The sequence below is a fragment of the Crinia signifera genome, chromosome 5 (genome assembly GCF_055691185.1).
Source record: "Crinia signifera chromosome 5, ASM5569118v1, whole genome shotgun sequence".
In the NCBI taxonomy this organism is placed as follows: domain Eukaryota; kingdom Metazoa; phylum Chordata; class Amphibia; order Anura; family Myobatrachidae; genus Crinia; species Crinia signifera.
In genome coordinates, this window is record NC_139221.1 from 297,752,510 (window position 1) to 297,776,527 (window position 24,018).

General features: G+C 46.9%; 1 protein-coding gene across 2 annotated transcripts in view; it reads left to right on the top strand.

Annotated features, from left to right (window-relative positions):
• The window catches only part of HACD1 (3-hydroxyacyl-CoA dehydratase 1), a 45,266-nt gene extending 23,315 nt beyond the window's left edge, over positions 1-21,951 (top strand). For both annotated transcript variants that reach the window (XM_083186394.1, XM_083186395.1), the window contains exons 2-7: positions 6,094-6,211; positions 7,866-7,884; positions 9,236-9,324; positions 16,047-16,168; positions 19,602-19,780; positions 21,600-21,951. In XM_083186394.1, coding sequence (XP_083042520.1) covers positions 6,094-6,211; positions 7,866-7,884; positions 9,236-9,324; positions 16,047-16,168; positions 19,602-19,780; positions 21,600-21,682 — 610 coding nt within the window. In that variant the 3' untranslated portion in view covers positions 21,683-21,951. The remainder of the gene's footprint in view (positions 1-6,093; positions 6,212-7,865; positions 7,885-9,235; positions 9,325-16,046; positions 16,169-19,601; positions 19,781-21,599) is intronic.
• Positions 21,952-24,018: the final 2,067 nt, after the last annotated feature.

Sequence of the window (24,018 nt, forward strand, 5' to 3'; positions counted from 1 at the left end):
GTTGGCGGCCGCCTGTTTGGTGTCCGAAATGAACGGTGCCTTAGTCGATCGTGCGGTAGTAGCACCGCTCATTTTTGGTGCACACCCCCGTGTACGCCCATATTTACGCCCATTTTCCCTCATTATTTCGGCCGCTCCCATCTACACGCCCCTATGCCGCCCCATTACCCGTACACTCGCGTACAGGTTTTTTCGCACGTTGAGACACCGGCCGTAAGCGTTGTGGAGTGTTCGCGCCGGCGCATTCGCGTATCTGCACATGCGCAGATCGTTAAAAACCCCGGGACGTACACGTACGGCCCGGACGCTCCAACCAGAATAAGGCCCATAGAGTAGTAACATTGGGCAAAAGAAGGTAGAGGAAAAAATAGAAACAAAAAAAAAGTGTAGGAAGATCAGTAAGGACAAAGGATAAAATGTAATGGACAAATGGGAGGAGGAGGGAGGGTGGGGGGGGGGTAAGAGATTAATAAATTGGTATGTGTTTAAGAAAAAAAATTGGTTCGATACATTTTTGTAATACTTAATGTGACTGATGTAAATTTTAAATGTTGAATATGCTGAAAATGTATGATCACTGAGAAAGTAATGTAAATCTGTTTTATTTTTGGATACTGAAAAAAAAAAAAAAAAAAATTACTATATTTAAAAAAAAAAAAATGAAATGGGTGTAACAGATGAAGGATCTGACTTGGCATGTGCCAGGCTACACGGGCAGGGGAATGGCACAACCTGTCTGAATGTGAAGCAGAGCGTTGGCAGCTCCTTGTACTCCGGTTATTGGAAATATCCTAAATGATCCTATTCTTAGAATATAGAATTCCACTTGCTGCAGCCCCCAGGCAGGGCCTCGGCTTTCTCTCTAAGTTTTAGGTTTCCTTCAAACAATTTTGGTTTCTTTTTTTGAAAATACTATGGGCTAAACTTCGACGATGCATCCCGAGTCCAAACATCGCATCCATACTAACCCTGTATGCACTAACATATGCTATTAGTAATGCAAAATACAGCTATCAGATGTGCTGCTGAGACCCGGGAGTCCCGCTGTACATGCACAGAGTGATGTCAGCGGCCGTGGGGCATTCTGGGAGAGATCTGTGATGGATCCCTCAAACAGCGCAGCAGAGTAAAATAAAGGCCATAGGCTTCTGCAACAAAACCCTGATGTGCATATGGAAAATGGTAAAACCCCTGAAAATGGAGGTTTGACATTTCTGATTTAGTGCGTCTTGCCCCATAACTTTTGTTCATGTTGTAGTATTCATTCTAGCACCTGTCATATTTTAAAAACCAATGCAGTTCCTCTTACCTGCCTTGGGTGTCGCTGTCTGCTGTAGTGCTTCTAGCACAGATTGGTATGTATATCAGCACTAATATGCAAACCAGACCTGTGCTAGAAACACCACAGCAGACAGCGGCACCCCAGGCAGGGAAGAGGAACTCCATGGGTTTTCAAATATGGCGGGTGCTAGAATAAACACTAATGTTGTCATATCCTGCAGGGCCGGACTGGCCATCTGGCACTTCTGGCAAATGCCAGAAGGGCCGATGGCCCAGTGGGCCGATTTTCCATGCTGAGCCCGCTGCCTCAAGTCCTGAGCAGCTGGGCTTCATTCACGGAGCGCAGCGCCAGCACCCCCCGCCCCTGTGCGTGTCATTAGCAAATTGGCGCCATGACGCAGCAGCATCATGACGCCATGAAGCGGCCGCCCTTGAGCCCGCCCCGCTGCCTCCTTGCTGGCTCTATGTGCCGCTGTGAGGCTGCAGCTCAGGGAGACACACGCTCTCGCTACATAACAGCGCGTCACCTTGTACTGCTGCCAGTAGAGCAGGCGTCGATTGGCTGAGCCGTGGCCGCTTCGGGTGAGAAGGATCACGTATTGGTTAAGCCGCGGCGACGTTTAGCCCTCTGATTGGATGCAGATCACACCACATGCCTGGTGACGAGGGCTCAGATTTGTCATCTTACATGACTACTGCTGCCAGCGGTCCCTGCCGCACTGACACTGACACACAGGGCGCCAGCGCCACCACCTCCCCTCTGTACTGCTGCTGGGACTGGAGTTTTGATGCGGCTCCTGGGCTGGCTGTCTCACTCCCCAATCAGCACTTGGCCTAAAAAACTGCAGGAGGAGAAGCTGCCCCAGTTAGAGAAAGACATCGCAGTGCTTCCCAGGTAAAGGGCTCTTTTAAAGTACTGTATGTGCCACTACTGTATATCCAGGGAACACTCCTTATCTTATCATATATATATATGAGTAGTAGCTTCTAGTATGGTCCTGCCAGTCCAGAATCATCTAGTTCAGAGGAGTGGATTACTGCGCTCACCCTTTGTGTATGATGGGCGCTGCCAAACTCAGGATTCCCCAATCCTCTTTTCAAGTACACAAATCTAGTTGGATTGGCGCTGCCCTTATGTATCACTACCTGTATGAATCAAGGAATTGTCCTGACTGTTACATTGATACTTATCCACAGCATAACGCTTTATTAGCATATATTTATACCTGCTTGTGAATTTACTTAGTGTGCACAATAAAATACTTGTGTTTTACCATAACACCTAGTCAGAATATATCCCTCATTATCCAGGTAAAACAGCAATTTAATACTGTGCATTTAGCCATCTCCATATCAATGTAACAGTCAGGACAATTCCTTGATTCATACAGGTAGCGATACATAAGAGCAGAATCATCTAGTGTCTGATTGTGTGTCTCTGAAATACTGGCAGGGAGTGAAACTACATCTCTTTCTCTATCACGCCAGGTGTGGCATTACTTGTGTGTCATAATATGTATTGGGCAATACAGTGTGCGGCAATGTGTAATGGGCATAACAGTGTGTTCCATAATGTGTAATGGGCATAGCAGTGTATTCCATAATGTGTAATGGGCATAACAGTGCATTCCATAATGTGTAATGGGCATAACAGTGTATTCCATAATGTGTAATGGGCATAACGGTGTGTTCCATAATGTGTAGTGCTCCTTTTTGTGATGCCACGCCTCCTTTCAGTGAGGCCACACCCCCTTTTTGGCGCGCGGCTTCGCCGCGCAATGGTCCCGCCTACTCCTGGTGGGCCTGTGTGCTCAAAAATGCCAGGGACGATTTTTGGTCCCAGTCCGGCCCTGATATCCTGTAACCGGTGGTCCTTGCAGAAAACCAAAACATCCACAAGCTTTTTATGAGCAGTTTTTAACAACTACAGTAACTACAGTATAATGTGAAATTATTTAAAATATAGCTTTAAAAACCCCCAGCATGTTTCATTGTATTCTGATTACAAAGCTATATTTGCTCATAGCACCATTTTAAATCCGAATAATTTTTATTTATCAAACATATAAAAAATAAAGTCAATACAATACAGTAGGAAAAACAAGAGGTACATACAATGACTATAAAAGTCATCGAATATGTCTCTGCTGATAAAAATAAAATAAAACACATACAATGATTAAAGCAACTGTCTCAATGTGGTCACTTGTTACATATTACACAAGAAAAACAATGTTCAATTATACAAAGTCCTAATACTAGACTATGGGGGTATTCAATCCCGGGTCACGACTGTCGGTACGTCCCTTCAGCCGTGACCTTGGCACGTTTTCGTTTTGCTCACCGGCATATCGGCAGGCGGATTCAAGGCCCCATCCGCCGATCGGCAAAAAGGGGGAGTGTCCATGTAAACGGCTGTGAATTGTCAAGATTTGGCCGTGATTGCGACAATTCACAGCCGTTCTCGGCAAAACGGGCCCAACGGCATTTAAAGTCGGGCCCGTTCTGCCGATCTGCTTCTTCAATGCTGTCGGGAAAGACAGCATTGAATAGGCGCCCGCCGCTATTTCCCCCATTGGAAATAGCAGCTGGGATTGAATATCCCCCTCAGTAGTAATCGATGGAGGGAAGGAAGTAGTAGCCAAACGAGAAGAGGCCCATCTATCCTATTTATGATTATATAGATGTAGGGTGTTATGTAATTTATATGTAAACCTCTAACTGTGGTTAGTAAGGAAGGCTCAGGTAGAGTAATATCAGCCCAGACTGCTTCCCAAAAGGATAAAAACCATCGGACAAGGCCACAGTAGGTACCACAATGAAGCATCTGCAGTACCACATCTAGGGCAATCCGTATTGGATCGTAATCCTGCTATATGTAGGGACACAGGGGTACGGTATGTGCGATGTACTGTGGAATATAGAAATATAGCTGTTGATATTGGACAAATGGCGTTGTCGTTTTAATAGAGCCCAAGACCTGAGTCCACTGTTCTTCATCGAGAGCATCCACATCACCCTCCCATGCAGACTTTAGGAAAACAAATAGGTTTGGATTAACATGTGAGTTGAGAGCTCAATATAAAACGGGCAATCAATCAGATTCTATATATTATCTTCTAGACCAGGGTGAACCTGACCTCAAGCTCTACCAACAGTTCATGTTTTTCAGGCAACCTGTGGATCTATAGCATACCACTCAAGTCCCGTTTCCCACCCGGGACCAGCACCGTCCCGCGGCATGGGTGGGGCAGAGCATTGGGGAATAGACAGAGGGGCTAGGGCATGGCCAGCAGCTCACAGAGAGCTGGCAATGCCTCCCACTGCACCCAAAATGGGGCATGACTTCGTGGGAGTACCACCCCAAAAACAAGGGCGCGCGCCTTCGGCACCCACAGTTGTCCCTCTTGGGCAACCTCTAAAGTTGGGAGATTTTAATTCTTACTTATTTAGCACCTTCTATAACAGGGCTGGCCAAACCTGTCCTCGAGATCTACAGTACCAACAGTCCACACTAACTGTCACGTTGTCAAACCTGCTACATTCATTCCTACTATAGATCCACGGGTTGCCTGAGACACATAAACTGGTGGTAGATATTGAGGACAGGTTTGGCCGACCCTGCCCTAGAACATTTTATTAGGGACAATTGTATTTAAGACAAGACATTTCGGTACTTGTGTAATATCTGGGCGCCCGATTTTGACATCGGGTCCGAAAAATCGGTCGCATCGCATGCGACCAAATCGCATGCGATGCGACCGATTCGACACGATTTTTACAATGGATCCAATATTTAATGGTCCCTGAGACCCGATTTTACATTGGAACCAATGTTAAATGCCCCACAGACCCCAGGGGACGCGGAATACGAGCCCGAAGCGTGGCGAGCCCCGCGAGGGGACACGGAATACATGTTAAGTAATCCGCGTCCCCTCGCAGGGCTCGCTGCGTTCGCCACGCTTCGGGCTCGTATTCCGCATCCCCTCGCGGGGCACGCTACACTCGCGGGGCACGCTACACTCGCCATGCTCGGTGGCTCGCCACACTAAATAAAATCAACTCCACGCTGATGTGGATAGTGGGGGTATAAAAAGGTCGGAGGACGCGTACCGCCGCCCCTCGCGGGCTCGCTACACTCACCACGCTTCGGGTAGGCATTGATCGTTGGGTGGCGTTAACAATGGGGGGGCATTTCACCTAATAATTAACCATCAGGGTGGGTATACAATGGAGGGCATTTAACATTGGATCCAATGTAAAATCGGGTCTGAGGTACAATTTAACATTGGGTCCAATGGCAAAATCGGGTTGGTCGCGTCGCATCGCATGCCATTATAATGGCATGCGATGCGACCGATTTTTTTAATTGTACAGTAAAGTCTTAAAAACCCCGAAAATCGGGTCTCATCGCATGCCTTAAGTTAAGGCATGCGATTAAAAAATCGGGAGCCCAGATATTACACAAGTACCGACATTTCTTTACACGGGCCCCTCCTTTCTTAAACTGCAACTGCATTTATGGGAGTGTGTTCAGAAGAACAAGGAGGTGGAACGTCATAATAAAGGCTATGGGTGGAATGTATCAAACCTTGTAAAGAGTGGATTAATGGACAAGTTGAGTAATTTCCCATGCCAACCAATTAGCTTCTACAAATCATTTTATAGAATGTACTTGATACACATTACCTAGAAGCTGATTTGTTGCTATGGTCAACTTCTCCATGTGTCCACCAATCCACTCCTCAGAAGGTTTAAATCAAAATATTAAAATACAGTATGTTATGTTCTAATGAAATGATCTGCCCGCAGGTGGCTCGTCCTCACGATTGCTATGTGCCGGTTCTACATGGAGAAGAGAACACACAAGGGCTTGTACAAGATTGTTCAGAAGACACTTAAATTTTTCCAGACATTTGCTTTACTTGAGGTAAATCTCTCAGCTTGGATTGAGTAGGCTATATAGAGTCTCATTGCATTCCAAGGAAATGATTAGCAGATTATATGTAATGCAGACTCCACAGGTGGTGGCAAAAGGGAATAAAAAATATGGGTAATGGCTACTGACAAGTTAGAAACGGATACTGCCGTCCTTAACACTGCCGGCCTACTGTGACCGCTATAGCCCCTTCCATCCATCCTATTACAGAAACAGAGGCAGGTGACAAAAGGTGGTGGGGGAGGGGGGTTAGAGAGAGGCAGAAAGTAAGGATGGGGTTTTGAGAGGAGCAGAGGGGGGGGGCTCTTTGTTCTAAGGCTTGACGTGTGTTGAATAGGACACCGATAAATTACCAACTACAGTATTCACTTTTCATTGTCATTTTTCAAACACAGTCTGTAACATGCAGTTAAGAGCTGATTGGCTCGTACTTTATCTCTCTCCACTTCCACTCACTTTTCAGAGCTTAGTACATCTGGCCCGGGGGGAGAAACATGAGGTGGATAGAGATGGGGAAAAAAAGAGGCAAAAGAGATAGAGAAAAAGGTAAAGGGAGGGTAGAGTGGGATAAATGAGAGGCTGAGAGAGAGAGACAGGGAAATATTAGGGTAGACTAGAAAGAGATGGTATGTGAGAGGGCAGGTAAAGAGAGAGAGAGCGGGATAAAGGATAGGGTGCAGGGGCGTAACTAACTATTTAGCGCCCCCCCGCCGCACGTTTATTTAGTGCCGCACGTCTATTTAGCGCCCCCCACCTAACCTGCCCCCCCTTCTTACCCGCGGTCTGCGTCTCGCCCGGCTCTCTGTCGGGACCTTCCTGACGTCACGGTCCCGGCCGGCTCCTGCTGCTACAATGAAAACGGACTCTTAGAAAATGGCTGCCCCCATACTGCAGACAGAAAACTGTCTGCAGTATGGGGGCAGCCATTTTCTAATTGTCAGTTTTCATTGCAGCAGGAGCCGGCCGGGACCGTGACGTCAGGAAGGTCCCGACAGAGAGCCGGGCGAGACGCAGGCCGCGGGTAACTATAGCCCCGCAGCCCCCCCGGCGGCGCCCCCAATTTCTCTGCGCCCCCCCGCCACCGCGGGGGCTGCGGAGCTATAGTTACGCCACTGATAGGGTGGATAGATATGGGATGTGAGAGGGCAGATACAGAGATTGGGCAGGATGCTCTAAACCAGAAATGCGGTAAAAACCCAGTTATCTGGGTTTTTACCGCATTTCTTTATGCTCTCACCCCCCTCCACGGTGTCAGCGATGCGGAGGGAATCGCCAGCTTTTGCTGCAGAAGCCCATGGGCTTCTTACCGCATTGCTCTGTGAGGGATCAGTCATGGATCCCTCCCAGCATGCCCCGCAGCCGACCCTGGCGCTCTGCGCATGTGCAGAGGGACCCGGAACTTCAGCGCCGAAGCTGCACCGCAAGGGACAGCTTTTGTGTTAATAATCGCATACAGTATGTTAGAGCTTATGCGATTATTAATAATGTGGTACCCCTGGAAGGGAAACGATAACGGGTGTTAGAAAATCCCACCCAGAGAGAGAGATCGACCAGGATATGGGATAGGGTGGAGACTGTAACATTGATATAGACTAACTATAACTGCAAAACTCTAATCTCATTTTTACCTTATTTTCTTTTATAGTTGGTCCACTGCGCACTTGGTAAGTTCTAACTGAATTGTCTTTTACATCCTTCTAAGTTATTTTACATCATTAAAGTAACACAGGAATGGTAATTTTGTTAATCATAATTGTCCTCATTCTGGTTGACACCGTAAGCTTGCAGTTAGTCCCAGAGGGCATGCCCTGCCGAATCCCGCCCCCACCAGCACGCGCAGCCTCTGCCATATCCACTCACATTTATTAGGAAGCTGTAGTGGATCCCGCTAGCCCCTAGTAAATGCTTAATGCCCAGCAAACTGACAAGCTGCAGTCTTACAAATGTTGACCCAGGCTGCAAAATGGATGCATCGTTCCTTTATGCCTGAAAAGGTTTATAGGGCAACACATATTGTGCCTGATTCTGGTTCACTCGTAAAAGCAAATCCCCCCCCCTGCATTTGCCTATGGGTTTTTACTTTAAAATGATATCTATATTGCAGTGTAAAAATAAAGCAGCCAGTATTTACCCTGCACAGAAACAAAATAACTCACCCACAAATCTAATTCTCTCTGCACATTTTACATCTGCCCCCCTGTAGTGCGCAGGGTTTTGTCCATTAGAGAGTGAATTTGCTTTTTTAAGTGAACCAGAATAAGGGTCTACTGTAATTCTAAGAAATTTTCTAGCAAACTGTGCATGCCCCAGCTGATTGGCCGTTATAGAGTGTCAACAGGGCACATGTATGTAAGAGAAACGTTCCGTGGTTGAGATGTGGGTGCGGATTCGGTATGGAATCCCGGCGGCAATGCTACGTACATGTTGATGATGTCGACATTCAGGACAAAAAAAAGTTAAAAACCCCATGTCGACCTTTTAACTGTCGACCTTCCCCACGTCGACCTAATGACCCTGTTAATCTAACCCATGTCGACCTTCAGTCATGTAGACCTTCCTGCATGTCGACCTTCATGCATGCCAACCTAGTGGTGTCGACCTAACACTTGTCGACCTAGTTGCTGTCTATGCAATGATCCATACCCATAAGGACAGATATCCTGCACCCAGCATGCAGTAAGTGCAGGTGGCAATGATAGATAACTGCTGCTCTTGCAGATGGAGGAGTGGGGTGCTGCAATTCCATAAATGCGTAGGACTCAGAATATCGGCATAAAGTAGGACAGGGGAAGGTATCATGTACAACTTTATGCTGTATAACTACACAACCTATCATGCACTGGAACAGTTTTGCTGTTATGGTATGCTAACACTGTGGCCGGGCATGCTGGGATGTGTAGTTCCACAGTAGCTGGCGTGCCACATCTTGCCTACCCCTTCAGTGTTTGTATTACTGTAGGCCCAAAAAGCTTGTTGTACAATGACATAATACCTCTATCTTTTCCCCCCTTTAAGGAATAGTGCGTACATCGGTGCTAGTAACAGGGGTCCAAGTCAGTTCAAGAATCTTCATGGTTTGGTTTATTACCAACAGCATTAAACAGGTGGGTGTGATGCCGCGGTCACCGGAATTCTGGTTTCCAGGACAATTTGATTGATTACTGAGAACAGGATCCAGCAATAGGCCTGTTCTCCTGTGATTTACAGCTACCTGACATAAGCATTACATTCTCTCTTGTACGATTCACTGTTTCTAAATAAACACGTCCATAATCAATGCTGGGGTTTGGCCGGCACTGGACGCCAGCCTTTGGTTCAGGTTACCTCACTCCGAAGCTTGTGGTTCTTGGAGCAGTTCCTGGCGGGATCGGAGGTATCTGCAGACCGGGGTGTTTAAGAAGACGCATAGTTCATTCTCCGAGGTCCTGGGCTCCGTTCCAGGGGTCTCTGTGGTTACTGCAGAAAGCTTCTAGTATGTAGAAAGCAAATGTACTGTAATAGATATACTGAGGGCTCACTATTCATTTATATGAGGCAACTCTTTAGTATAAATACCACTGATATATAAACCTGATTGAACTGGCACTTAGGGCGAAATTTACTAAGAATACGAATACGATTTTTCGTATTCGTATTCTTAATACGAATGAATACAAATGCATACGGCTGTTTTAGCCGTATGCAAATTTGTGTTCCGGAGGGTAATTTACAAAGCAGTCAAATATGACTGCTTTGTAAACCCCCGATGGCGTATTGATTGGAATTTGTATAGCCAGTCTGCTCGGATCAGTCAGATCCGTGCAGGCTGCAGTGTGTAAAAAAATAGAAAAATAAATAAATACATTTTACCAACACCAGGCTCAAAAAAACGGGGCTGGTTCTAAAGAATCAGGAAACCACTGACATAGGGCTTCGCTGAATTTTTAAAACCAGTCCCAGGCTCCAGGGCCAGTTCCCAAAATATGGGGGACAATATGAATAGGGGTCCCCCCGTATTTTAAGAACCAGCCCCAGGCCCAACCAGCCAGCAGGGTAAAGCCACAGCCAGGGGGAAACGTATTATACAAGTCCCCCAGCCAAAGCATTCATCCCTACTGACCAGTTAGACTGGGCAGGGGTCCTGGGGGAGTGGGGACCCCCCCAATGAAGGGTTCCCCCCCTCCAGAACTTACCTGCCCAGGCTAAAGTCTGGTGCTGTCCCCTTTACTCCTGGGCTGTGCGTACCGAGCTGATCTTTGTGTAAAAAAAATGCTTTGTGAAGCAGCCAGAGGAGGGGGAGTGGGTTCCCAGTGGCTCCCCGCTTCCTCCTGCCTGGCTGCTGCGGGTGCGGGCTCCACCTCCTCCTCCCTGCACCCGGAAGGGGATGTACGGGGCTAGGGAGGAGAAGGTCACTGGTCCGGGCAGCACAGCACTGTGCTGCCCACACACAGGTGAGGGGGGAGGTTGGTGAGGTTCCTCGCAGGGCAGCGGGTCAAAGTAAGAAGCCAAAATGCTCCAATAATGGGTTGAACTTCATACCTGGCCTCCATGTAATCTCCTTGTACCTGGATAATGGCTGTGTCTCCTTTCTTTGCTCTTCTTTAGGGGGAATTCCATCTTTCCTCCAGTACTGCAACAGTATGATGTAATGAGCCACATGTATCTAGCATCAAAAAAGTGATAAAATGGAGAATGAATAACAGTCAGCCAATCAGCTCCTACCTGCAGGACGGATTATAATGGGGGCCTTCTGTGGTTGGCATGTATTTTTAAAAATGGTTAATGGTTTTGTGCAAGGGAGTGGGATAGTGCTGCAGTTTCACCTATCTGCCAATGTGACAATGATTAATGGTGCTGAGCATCAGGAGTCAAGTCCCATAACACTTTGCACAAGAGGTCAGAGGCTGAGAGGCTTGTCCTGAGCTCTGCTTGGTGGAGCTCATCATATACTTCTCAGGCCCATGAAGGATAGCAGCAGCAGCAGCTGCCTTGTCATGGGAGGGTTTTTAATCAAAGGCAGCGCTGAGCCTGTCAGGGCTCCTACAGAGTAATGGAGTACAGAGGGACAGACAGGCTTTTCATGTGGTAATATATATATATATATATATATATATATATATATATATATATATATATAAATGTTTATATTAATCCCCTTCCCCCTGTAGTTGACCATTTATACTGCTTTTACTCTGTGTTTTGACAGTGTAATATTCTCCCATGCAATTTGCAGCCAGTAATGACAAGTAGGAGGGGCCCCCCTTTCTAAAGTGCCCCGGGCCCCCTGAAGGATTAAACCAGCTCTGCCTACCTGCCATGTTATAAGCTGGGTTTGAAAAATGACAGGTAGGAGTGGATTGGCTGGTGGTTTATCACTCTCCACTTTACCACTTTTTGACGTTTGATACATCTGGCCCATTCTGAGTAATTCTAGTGTCACACAGGGGTCAGCTGGTCTGTCTGATGTGTAACCAATGTGCGCCTCTGTAAACAAGCAACAGATCAAAATAAAATCCAGCGGCTGCCACATCATATTATTACGTATGGGATTGCTATAGCAACGCCAATTGTGTTCACCTCTGAGGGCCAGATGCACTAAGCTTCAAAAGTGATAAAATGGAGAGTGATAATTAACCAGCCAATCAGCTCCTGTCTGACATTTTTCAAACACAGTCTGTATCATGGCAGGTAGGAGCTGATTAGCTGTCTGTTTATCACTCTCTATGTTATCATTTTTGAAGCTTAGTGCATCTGGCCCTGAATGAGGCCCCATGTTAACTGTCACATATACATACATGTGGGCGGAAATCAGAGCACCATGAGGAAACCAATGTAAACTCAAGGAGAACATACAAACTAGACACCAGTGGCTCAACGGAAACTGAACTTAACACCTCTGTGAGGTAGCATTACTAACCACTACACCATCCATGCCATTACACTAATGATGTTAATTTGTGTAAGAGATGAGAGGACTCCCACGTAGAATGCTAGGGTACCCACATCTGCTGTTACACCGGCCAGGTTCAGTGCTGCAATGTTTCTATATGTCCAGCAGAGGGCAGTCTTGTCACACAGAAAATCGTGAAACCATTACATTGTAAAACGTGAAATCTTGTGAGCACAACATTGATTCTGAGTACACAGGGAATTTATATTCAAGTTATTTTGCATTAGGACATCTTTAGTAACCTTTGTACTGTTAAGCAATCGGTAATGTTTTATTTTCACTGCAGTGCATCACTGTTATTCCAGAATCATTGCATATTTTCCATTTAAGAAACTAAAATAATATTTGATGGCAATGAGATGTTTAAGGATTTTGGGGGTATATGTATTAATTATGGGGACATTGGGCGGGATGCACGGGTAAGGGAGGGAGTGGGAGCCAAGGGGTACCCGCTGCACCTCGCTGGGCACATCGCAAAGGACTGTTCTTAACGCTAGAGATGTCCTTTGCAATAATTATTGCATATGTTAGGGCATATGCGATAATTATCTCTGCGGTAGCCGGCGATGTCATAATCATGTCAAGCTCCGCCCCTCGAAGTGCTGCTGAAAGGAGACTAGAGGCAAGAAAAGTAGGTAACCCTGGTGTAAGGAGATGCGCGCCTTGAGCAGCGGCGTAGCTACGTTTTGGGCGCCCCCCGCCGCCCATTCAAACCCCCCCAATCCCCTGCAGCCTTACCTTTCGCGCTGGTACCGGCGGCTCCGCTCTTCTGCTGAGGACCACCACAAAATGGCCGCCCCCATACAGCAGACAGTTTCAGAGAATTGTGTGCTATATGGGGGCGGCCATTTTGTGGTGGTCCTCAGCAGAAGAACGGAGCCGCCGGGACCAGCGAAATAGGTAAGCCTGCGGGGGATTGGGGGGAGGTGTAACTATAGCACCGCAGCCCCCGGCGTCCCCATATGCACAGCACCCCCCCCCCCCCCCCCCGCGCGGTGCTATAGTTACGCCAGTGGCCTTGAGTACAATCTCATATAGAGCATTTACATAGGATGTAGTTTGGCGTGCACACGCAATGCAGAAATATTTATGTGAATGCCAAAGAATGTAGTCCCAATGTCAAAATCAGGCCAAGAATCCCTATTATAGTCATCATAATGAAGGTTTAGGCAGAGCTTGGTCAACTAATGCTTCTCCAGCTGTTGTGAAACTACAAGTCCCAGCATACCTTGCACAGTTTTACTATTAGGGAGTGCTAGAACTGTGACAAAGCATGCTGGGACGAGTAGTTTTAACAATAGCTGGAGAGGGACAGGTTGGCCACACCTGGTTTAGGTGATAGAATGTTGATTAGAAGCTCAAATCGTCCTGACTGCTAGTCTGATTTGTATGTTGATTTTTTTTTTGGTTACTTTTTGTTCGATTTCAAATCAAATGTTAGTATATTCGGTACTTGTGTAGTTTCATGGCGCCAGCATGGCCCTGTGCTACTTCCGGGTTCTACGCTCGCCACAACTATCTAAAATAAACTAACTTAACTCCATGCCAACATGGATATTTCATACCCCCACTATCAATGTTGGCATGGAGTTGATTTTAGATAGCGTGGCAAGCGTAGCGAGCCACCGAGCCCGCAGCGTGGGCGAGCGAAGCTACACAAGTACCGTATATTCATATATGGAAAAGTACCGATGTTCTGCTGATATTAAGTTTTGAGCTTGATTTGCTTTTCATTTTAAATTGAAATATTCCTTTTAGTACATCTCCACATTGAAAATAAAGCTAGTTAAAAAAAAAAACGACCTAAAGTGAATATAGTAAATATTCCCCCCAAGGAAGGAGTCATCTTTCTCCCCCACAGGATCCGTGCACTGTATGGGTAGATGGCGGCAGCTGTTACACAGCAGTGAAATGTTATGAGGGAGGTAATCTGTTGTTATCCTGCACTCCTAATGCCTCTTACACCTTCCAGCTGCACTCTGCACAGGAAAGCACATTCCCATCCATGCCATAAAAAGCTTCACACACACACAAAAGGAACCCGTGCAATAAAGCCAAACACCTCCGTGCTGCCATTTATCCGGGTCATAAATGGAGCTGTATTTTGCCATAATTAGTAAGTTTCCCATAAGGAGGAGGTGGCTGTACAGTGGTAACAGGCCATTGCACCCATATCTGATCAGACCACAATCCTGCAGACTGACCATCTGGCAGAAGGTTCTAAAACTTATACTTGGGAGTTGGGATGGAATTCAGAAGGAAAGCATCTGATCTCATGGTCCCATTGTCACCATTTGGCACGTGACTGTCCATTTAGGCCATGCAATGCTTCGTACCATTGATGATAGACTCACTTATAAGCACAAGGGAAAGAGCTACCTCATTAGTCTAGCAATCTCCCTCATGTCACCTAGCCCACATTACACTGTTACATTTTGGGGGGGGGGGGAAGGGAATGACAGATAGATACATTTACATTGAATCATCAGCACCATTTCCCAGCACTTTACCAAGTATAGTAGCTCTTACTAACTGCTTTGGGGCTCATCTACATTTGGATATAAGTCATTTTAAAAGATTGCTCTGAGATGTAGCAGTACACACCCACGCTTCTGTGTGACATGTTCACAATCTCTTTTCACAATCTCTCCATATATGGAACTAGACACGCCCTTTGGGTGGAACTAGACACGCCCTCTCAATGGGGCACTGTATAAAATTCTACTACCAACTATAATCTCCATGAAACTAGTTTTCAAAAGTAGGCAAGTATGAAGTATGCAGGGCCGCAGAGAGCTGAATGGGGTCTGGATGTGGTGGTGTGGTAAAACCAGGGAAGACATGCCCCCTCAAAAAATACCCCCTCAGCAGATTACTCAGGCCCTTCAACGAGGCCCAGGTAATCATTACCCTCCCCACACCCCTCTCCACCCCTGCATATGTTTCTCCCAAAGATCAGGAAAACGGGTTGGGATCATTTGGTCTATTGCATTATGGTAGAAAGTCATTAGGTCGAATCCATTAGGTCGACATGCTAAAAGGTCGACATGATTCTAGGTCGACATGATTCTAGGTCGAAAGGTCATTAGTTCGACAGGTCATTAGTTCGACAAGGTCATTAGTTCGACATTGTCTATGACGACATTCACAAGGTCGACATGGGGTTTTTCACTGTTTTTTTACCTGAATGTCAACACAGTCGACATGGACACAGTTTAAAGTGCACTGCATCCCCTCGCATCGCTCGCTGCGCTCGCAATGCGTCGGGCACGGTGCCTCGCTACGCTCGGCACACTATTTTATTCTCCCACCACGCCCTAGTGGATAGTAGGGCATGAAATACCGCCTGTCGGCACATGTTGGCTCAAAAAACAGTGAAAAACTCCATGTCGACCTTGTGAATGTCGACATAGACAATGTCGAACTAATGACCTTGTCGAACTAATGACCTGTCGAACTAATGACCTTTCGAACTAGAATCATGTCGACCTTTTCCCATGTCGACCTAGAGTCATGTCGACCTTTTAGCATGTCGACCTAATGGATTCGACCTAATGACTGTCGACCATAATGCAGTAGACCAAATGACCGCATCCCCAGGAAAACACAAATTAAAACAGAGCAATAGTGGTGACCATCACAATGATATCAGATGGCCAAAACAATTACCATCAGGGTTGAAAACATCGATTGCGAACCATCAGTTACCGTTTGTCATCCCTACGTGTGACCCAGTCTATTGAAACACTACCTGTGTACTTCACATCACTGCATGAACCCTGATTGTGTACAATTTCTATTGCATTTGTTTTATTTTTAGTGTATTCCACAACAACTGTTTGATTTATGTACTTTTATATGATTGGGAGGAGTCTTATGACCATGTGGTTTTTGCAGATCCAGAATGAAGAGAGCGTTATCCTCTTCTTGGTCGTGTGGACTATCACAGAGATCACTCGATATTCCTACTACACATTTAATCTTCTCAACCACATGCCGTACTTCATTAAATGGGCCAGGTAGAGATACCGTGCCTTGCAGTGTGCTGCATGTTCCCCTAACAGCTATGGGGGCGGTTGTTGGGCGATTGTATAGCTACTGTGTCATCTGGAATGGTTGATGGGGCTGTTCTACAATATTTTGTTTATTTTGTTGTTCGAAGGAGCAAATTGGAAGTATTAGTAATCAGTTCATTTCCATCCACTAACAAATCTATAAAAAAGTTCTAAAAGTTCCTCACGCCGGCACCCACCCCCCCCCCCCCCCCCCCCCCCCCCATTGCTATTACTTACCAGCGGTAGGGCTGCATCTTCTCACTCCGGGAGTCGGGACTCGGATCAATTGTTTTGGCCAGCCTGCAGAGCGCCGAGCCCCTCTGTATCCTAGGCTCGGTGCTCTACAGGCTGCACTGTGTATTGTGCGTACCTGGCCGCCGGGTGAGGGAATGCATTGTGGGGGGGTGGTGGTGCTGTGCCACTGTGAGCAGCTGCCTGGGCCCCTCCGGGAAAGCTATACCGATGGCACCCCCCTGTCGGCGGCCCTGCTTGTAAGCACCCTTGCCAGATCCCCCGAAGTGTCCAGCTGCTTCTCCTCTCGGGCCAAGTATGCCCTAATTCAGAAGCAGAATGTGTTCCTGATACACTAGTTTGGAGACCTCATTATGGGCCTTATTCTAGTTCACTCTTTCTGACAAAATCCTTCTTAGATGGACAAAACCATGTGCACTGCAGGGGGGCAGATGTAAAATGTGCAGAGAGAATTAGATTTGGGTGAGTTATTTTGTTTCTGTGCAGGGTAAATACTGGCTGCTTTATTTTTACACTGCGATATAGATCTCACTTTGAAGTAAAACCCCACCCAAATCTAATTCTCTCTGCACAAGTAACATCTGCCCCACCTGCAGTGCACATGGTTTTGTCCATCTAAGAAGGATTTTGTCAGAAAGAGTGAACTAGAATAAGGCCCTATGTCCCAATGTCACCAAACTCCAAAAATGCATATCAGGGTTGGGTACTTGTTTCCTAGCACGTCGTGATTAATCGCATACCTTAAGTTAAGGTAACTTAAGGTATGCGATGGACGCGATTTTCTGCCATTTTTGAGCCATTATTGCCGGCAAGGGTAAAATCGCGTTGATCGCGTCCATTGCATACCATTATAATGGCATGCGATGCGACCGACGCGATCAACGAGATTTTACATAGGGTACAATGTTAAATGGCCCCCAGACCCCAATTTTTTTATTGTATGCCACCCCACTATTGACGTCAACCCGAAGCGCAGCGAGCCCGCGAGGGGCGGCGGTACGTGAGGGGCGGTGGTACGCATCCTTCGACCTTTTTCATACCCCACTATCCACGTCGGAGTGGAGTTGATTTTATAAAGTCTGGCGAGCGGATGCGTAATACCTGTGAAGTAATGTGCGTCCGCTCGCCACGCTTCGGGCACGGTGGCTCACTGCGCTCGCCACACTTTATAAAATCAACTCCACGGGGGTATGAAAAGGTCGGAGGACGCGTACTGCCGCCCCTCGCGGGCTCGCTGTGCTCGCCACGCTTCGGGTTGGCATCAACAGTGGGGTGGCGTTAACAATGGGGGGGGCCATTTGACCCATACGGGGGGGGGGGGGTATGCAATAAAAATTGCGGTGTATGGTGTCTTTTACATTGGGCCTCAGGGACCATTTTACATTGATTCCAATGTAAAAATCGTGTCGATCGCGTCGATCGCTTCGCATGCGATTTGGTTGCATGCGATGCGATCGACGCAATTTTTTTAGGTCCCGATCAATGCAATTCAAATCGCTGGCACCGTGCTAGGAAACAAGTACCCAGGGTTGTAACTGGGTCAGTGAGTGGTGCAGTGCTGTACATGACATCTTAACATAGTTTTCAATGCCCAGCTACTCCTATAGGAAGTAGCCTTGAGTGTAAGAGATCCTTGTTCAGCACCCTCCACCCGACAACTGGGCTGCTCCTGTGCATGCGTGTGACAGTGCACCCAAGTAAACATATGCGTACTAGCAGACTTGGCAATGATGAGTTTTATTGCTTCGAATCAGCTGTCTCCACACCAGAGCCAAGTTGCTTTGCTGTTTTAGTATCCAGAGCTGCTACCTGCAGTATGCTGGGTATTACATTAGCACTTCCTAATGAATAAGGTCCCTTTAATGATTCATTTAATTAACAATGCGCTCATATTAGAAGAAAGAATAATTAGCAGAAGATCACATTATGGACACAATGTAAATTAGTACATATAATGCAGAGTTTCTGGTGCAGGAATTAACAGTGTAATCATTCCCTTTATTGGTACCAAAATGTAAGCAGAGAAATGTGCTCCTGATTCCTAAATATCATATCAATCTTGTAGGGTAACGTATTGGCCACCAGGGGGCGATGTAAAAGGGAGAAGTTGCTCTGCAAAAAAAGGATGAAAGATTCTTCTCCACATGATCCACTACATTTGCAGCTTGGCTGACTGTAGATTTACATTACATTGTTGTCTCCTATCAATGGCAAACAATTACCACAGGGCCTACAGTCATATAATTACTGGGAAGTTGCAAATTCACACGCCTTGGGCTAGTGCCTTCATACTAATGTCACATAGGCCACAGAAAAAATGTTGACGCGGTCAAAATGGGATACAGTCATTAGGTCAAAAAGCATTACGTTGACACCACTAGGTCGACATGCAGAAGGTCGACATGACTGAAGGTCGACATGGGGAAGATCGACAGGCAAAATGTCGACATGTGGTTTTTCGCTTTTTTTTTGAGCCGACATGTGCCGACAGATGGTCTTTCATGCTCTACCATCCACTAGGGTGTGGTGGGAGAATAAAATAGTGGCCATGGCGAGCGCAGTGAGCCATGTGAGGGGACGCAACGTTTCAGTGTCCATGTCGACTGTAGCGACATTCGGGACAAAAAAAGTGAAAAACCCCATATTGACCTTTGACTGTCATACTTCCCCATGTCGACCTAATGATTGTGTCAACCTAATGACCCTGTCAACTTAACCCATGTTGACCTTCCTGCACATCGACCTTCAGTCATGTCGACCTTCATGCATGTCGACCTAGTTCATATCTATCCAACAATCCATACCCATCAAAATGTGAACATGCAAAAGTTCAGCAGTGCTTAAGGTTGACAGCTTCAAACCGTCTGCATTACGGAACAATGCAATATCAGTGCTGGCGGGTGTGCGCTCCCCAATGGATCAACATTTGAATTGCTTCGTTGGGTTCCATCTACTGGCCGCCGGCACTCAAAACAATTGATTTCCCCCATAGAGGTGAGGAGCAGCTTTTGCCTTCTAGGATAGTTAATGTGCATGTGTTTGTGCATAGCATAGAACATTAATTCACATATATTATGTGGGGAATTCTGTTCCCATGGAAACGCTTCCAGCCAGTGACATACTCACTTTTGCTTTTCTCCTCCAGGTATAATTTATTTATTGTCTTGTATCCTGTTGGTGTAGCTGGTGAACTCTTAACAATTTACGCTGCTTTGCCATATGTGCGGAAGACCGGGATGTATTCTCTGAGACTTCCTAACAAATACAATGTTTCCTTCGACTACTACTACTTCCTGATCACTGTCATGTGTTCCTATATACCACGTGAGTCCCTCCATGTCCCAGCTCTCTCCATGTACCACAGACCGCAACATTCTCTACAGGGCCGCCAATAGGGGGGTGCTTTGGGTACAGCTGTCTCGGGTAAAGCAGGTCACAGAGTGCAGGCTAATTCTACCCAGGATGCCGGTGGCCAATTAAAATGCTGCACAGGCTTTTGAGCCAATCAGAGCTCACGTACCGGCAGCCAATCTAGGTTACTGCCGGTACGCGAGCTCTGATAGGCTCACCAGCCTGTGCTACATTTTAATTGTCCGCCGGCATCCTGAGTTGAATAAGCCTGCTTTGTTCAGCGCACTAAGGGGGTTATTCAGGTTGATTCGCACGTTATTCAGGGGGTTATTCAGGTTGACTTGCGAGTCCACCAAACCCCGCCTGGCGAACGCACGCCCCCCCCCCCCGCCGCCCCAGCAAAGTGCGGCTTCGCCCGCACAGCAGCGAATGGATGTTTTGCATAAACATCCATTCGCTTTGCTGGGGTGTCCGCCCGCATCATTCGATGGTCGGTGATCGAATGATGTTTAGCGCGCACGCATATATAAGTGACTTTTGAGTTACTTAGTTTAGCGTGCACGCTGGCGTGATATGGGCGGGTAGCTGACATCCGGTGATGTCAGCTACCCGGCCCACACACCGCGTCACTGCCTCATTACCATGAGAACGCCCAGCGTTCTCATGGAAACGCCCATGGAACGCTGGGCGTTTCCATATGGTAATGGGGCAGCCCGGCGCTCCCCGCCCATCTCCGCCCCCCCCTCGCTGCCATGGGTGCGTGCACCCGGCGACCCGAAAACATGCAGGCGCACAACATCGGTACTGCATGCGAATGCGCGCAGTACCGATGAAATCTGAATAAGGCCCTAAGTGTAGCACAGCGGAGGCAGTCAGGAGGGGGGTTGCAGTAAATGAGCTGCCGGGGCCCTTTCAGAGATCATGAGACGGGTTACAGTAAGTCAAGTGAGGAGGGGAGGCACGGGCCTTGGACTGGAAATGAGTCACAGGCCCCAAAATTCCTGATGGCAGCCCTGATTCTCTACACATTTTCCATATGAAATAATAATTACAGAAGTAATGAGAACACAAATATATGAAGATAGAAAATAAAATAAAGGAATCCTCCTACTGGGGCATAAAGCAGTGTCCAAATACACACTGAAGGGGGGTGGGGAACAAGGGGCAAAACTAGTTTATGGGTAGTCAATGGGACATCACATAACTGTTCCTACATGGCCTGCACAGAACTCGTGGGTATATTTGCAGAGTTGTATGCATCTCAGCTGTGGACATCTATACGTGCACTTGGTTCATATCTGCTATCTCAGGGAAGCGCAAGGAAGCAGCTGTGCAGCTCATATGCAAATGCAGGAGGAGGGGCCTGACTGCTACCATGATCCGCTGGTGTGTCTCAATACGCACCATCGAATCACACTACGTGACCATTGGTCACCTGAATAACCTTCAGGTTACGCAGGATGTTCCTCCCTGACCCGTAGGCGAGGTCAGTAAATGACAATGACCTTGGCACTCCCACATAACAGAGGTGACGCATTTCTGTTTTGTGGAACAAGGCCAGTTCCCCCAAATGTCCCTAGCCTGTCAAACAGAATGGGACTTAGGTAGCCCTGTGCAGCACAGGACCCATTCTGCACATACGCAGTCTCCACCATCGAACTTGTACACAAACCACCTCCCATTGTCACTTAATCATTTCAACTTGTATATTTAAAATATTTCTCTATTTATATTCCCAATATATTACTCAGTAACAATAACATTGTTGTATATCTCCTGTTTTTGATTTTAGTGTTCCCCCAGCTATATTTCCATATGCTTCGTCAGCGGAGAAGAGTTCTGTATGGAGAAGTCTTTGTTGAAAAGGACGATTAACAGCAGACGCACAATCTATAGGAGCTGCTTACTAAAGGAATCTATCATTGGCAGAGCCAATCGCTGCAAGGATCCTGGATAACCTCGTACTCTGTACAATAGACCTATTTCTAACAAAATCGTAGGCTCGTCATTGCCTTCTACGTGTCTTTTCATCCCTCATTCTGTGTACACAAGTTCTTTTTTTTATAGGTTCAAACCAAGACCGACATTGACTCATGTTTTCATTGGGTTTTTAAGGTGCATTGTGATCTTTTTATAGAGAGAATGAAGACAAAAATGAAATAACAACAATATGAGGTGTATCTTGTTTGCTTTGCGTATTGCGTATGAAGATGGGCCAAATGTAATAAGGGGTGAGAGTCAGTAGGTGAGAGATTTTGAGAGTTTTCCTCCCATTTAAGGTCCATACACACTGGGCGACAATGCCCAGCGTGTATGGACAACGATGATAGCGTTCATCGCTGCGGGGAAAGCCGCTCAGTGCATACACCCTTAGCGGCTGTTTTCCCCCTGCCCGGCACCGATGGAGGGGGGAGGACGGCGTTGCATAGCGGAGTCTTCACCAGCAGATGAACTGCTTCCCCAGCGATGATGCGGGAGCGGGCAGCAGCGCTCACCGCTCATCGCCGGACCATACACACTGGGCGGCTTTGAGCTGAAAGCCGCTCAAACCTGCTGTTGTATGGGCCCAGTGCGTATGGGCCTTTACACTAAAAAACCAGATTGATTTTGCCATGTAAATGATTGCTGCTTTAAATAACATGGTAAAACTCTCCCCAAATCTCTCACTTTCTGATTCTCGCACCCTGTTACATTTTGCCCGATATCCCAGCATATATCAAGTTTATATCAAAACCGATATACGTTAAGGCGTCTAATGCATTATTGAGATGAACCTTTTCTTTCAACTTAAACCTTGATTACCCCTAGCAGTAAATCACACGGACACATGACCTGAAATAACTCACACGGACACATGACCTGAAATAACTCACACGGACACGTGACCTGAAATAACGACACGGACAACCACTGCATAAGTTTAAAAAGGTAAAGGGTATTTATTGTGGTATGACCCTATTGAAAGGGATGGCCTAGAGAGCGCTTGACAACCAGCCAGTCATAAAGTTAGCAATGGCGGCGACTGCAACGCCCCAACTTGTAACTGGGGCGAAGAAACCGCCCCCATTGAATTCAAAGCCAGCCTGCGCTGTGACTGTCTTGCCGCCCCTCCTAGGGCCTAATGAGGACAGTTCTAAAAGTGTCCTGCGTCCCCCCTCGGGGGCAGAACTCACCAGCCTTCCTGGCAGAGGGTGGCAATACCTCACAGTGACCACCTGTGCTTCAAACTGGACTGCTGATCGAGAGCGCCCTCCCGCCAATTAAATTAAAATTGATGAGAGCCAAATTTGGGTGAAGGCCAAAGGCCATGTGGTAGGTTAGCACAAGGGAGGGAGGGTGGGAATCCAGACTCAAGAGGAAGATGGATCATCTGACTACCTCTTATATACCTCCACCTAAGCTACCACCCCTTCTACACCTGATTGGCTACCCCATCTACACTGCACCTCTATGGGTAAGTGACACTCTGATTTCTATCTTTGTCATACCATCTCAAACTGCACCGACTCTTATATTCCCTCATGCCTAGGCAGCCCTCGCTCTCTCATATTTTCAACAACCACACGTCATGTGACGTCAGCCGCCCCGAGCAGGCATCGCCCTGCCTGCGTTTCCAGGGGAATGCCCAGCGTTTTCACGCGGACGCCCATAACACACTCATAGCCAGTGTCCGCCCGAGTGTGATACTCGCTGAAGGCGTTCGCACAGGGGGTCTGAATTGGCCCCTTCCGATCACCCCCAAAGTACTGATAAATCAGCTTGTGACTCATTTTACTATGAGGGAAATGTAAGGAACCACAAGGATTGCTTAGCGAGGACCAGTAAACTGACAATATGTCACATTAGCTTGGAGGTTAGCAGTAATTGCACAACTGCAATGTGTAATTAGCATAATGATGTGCAATATGGAGTCGGCCCTGCTTGCACACCATTACAACCTATTGAGTATATTGGTGGACATAATAGGGAGAAACCATCAGAGAAGACGATGGAGGAGACTGCAGACTTACTAGGTTGGTGAAATAGAAGTAAAGAAGCCTTTTAAGGGCAAATTTGAGGGCTGGAAATATGGGTGAATGTTATATTGTACAAAGGGCCTTATTCAGATCTGATCTTCAGTACAAATTTGTTTGGAAAATGGGAAAAACCATGTGCACTGCAGGTGGGGCAGATGTAACATGTATAGAGAGAGTTTTGTGTGAGTTATTTTG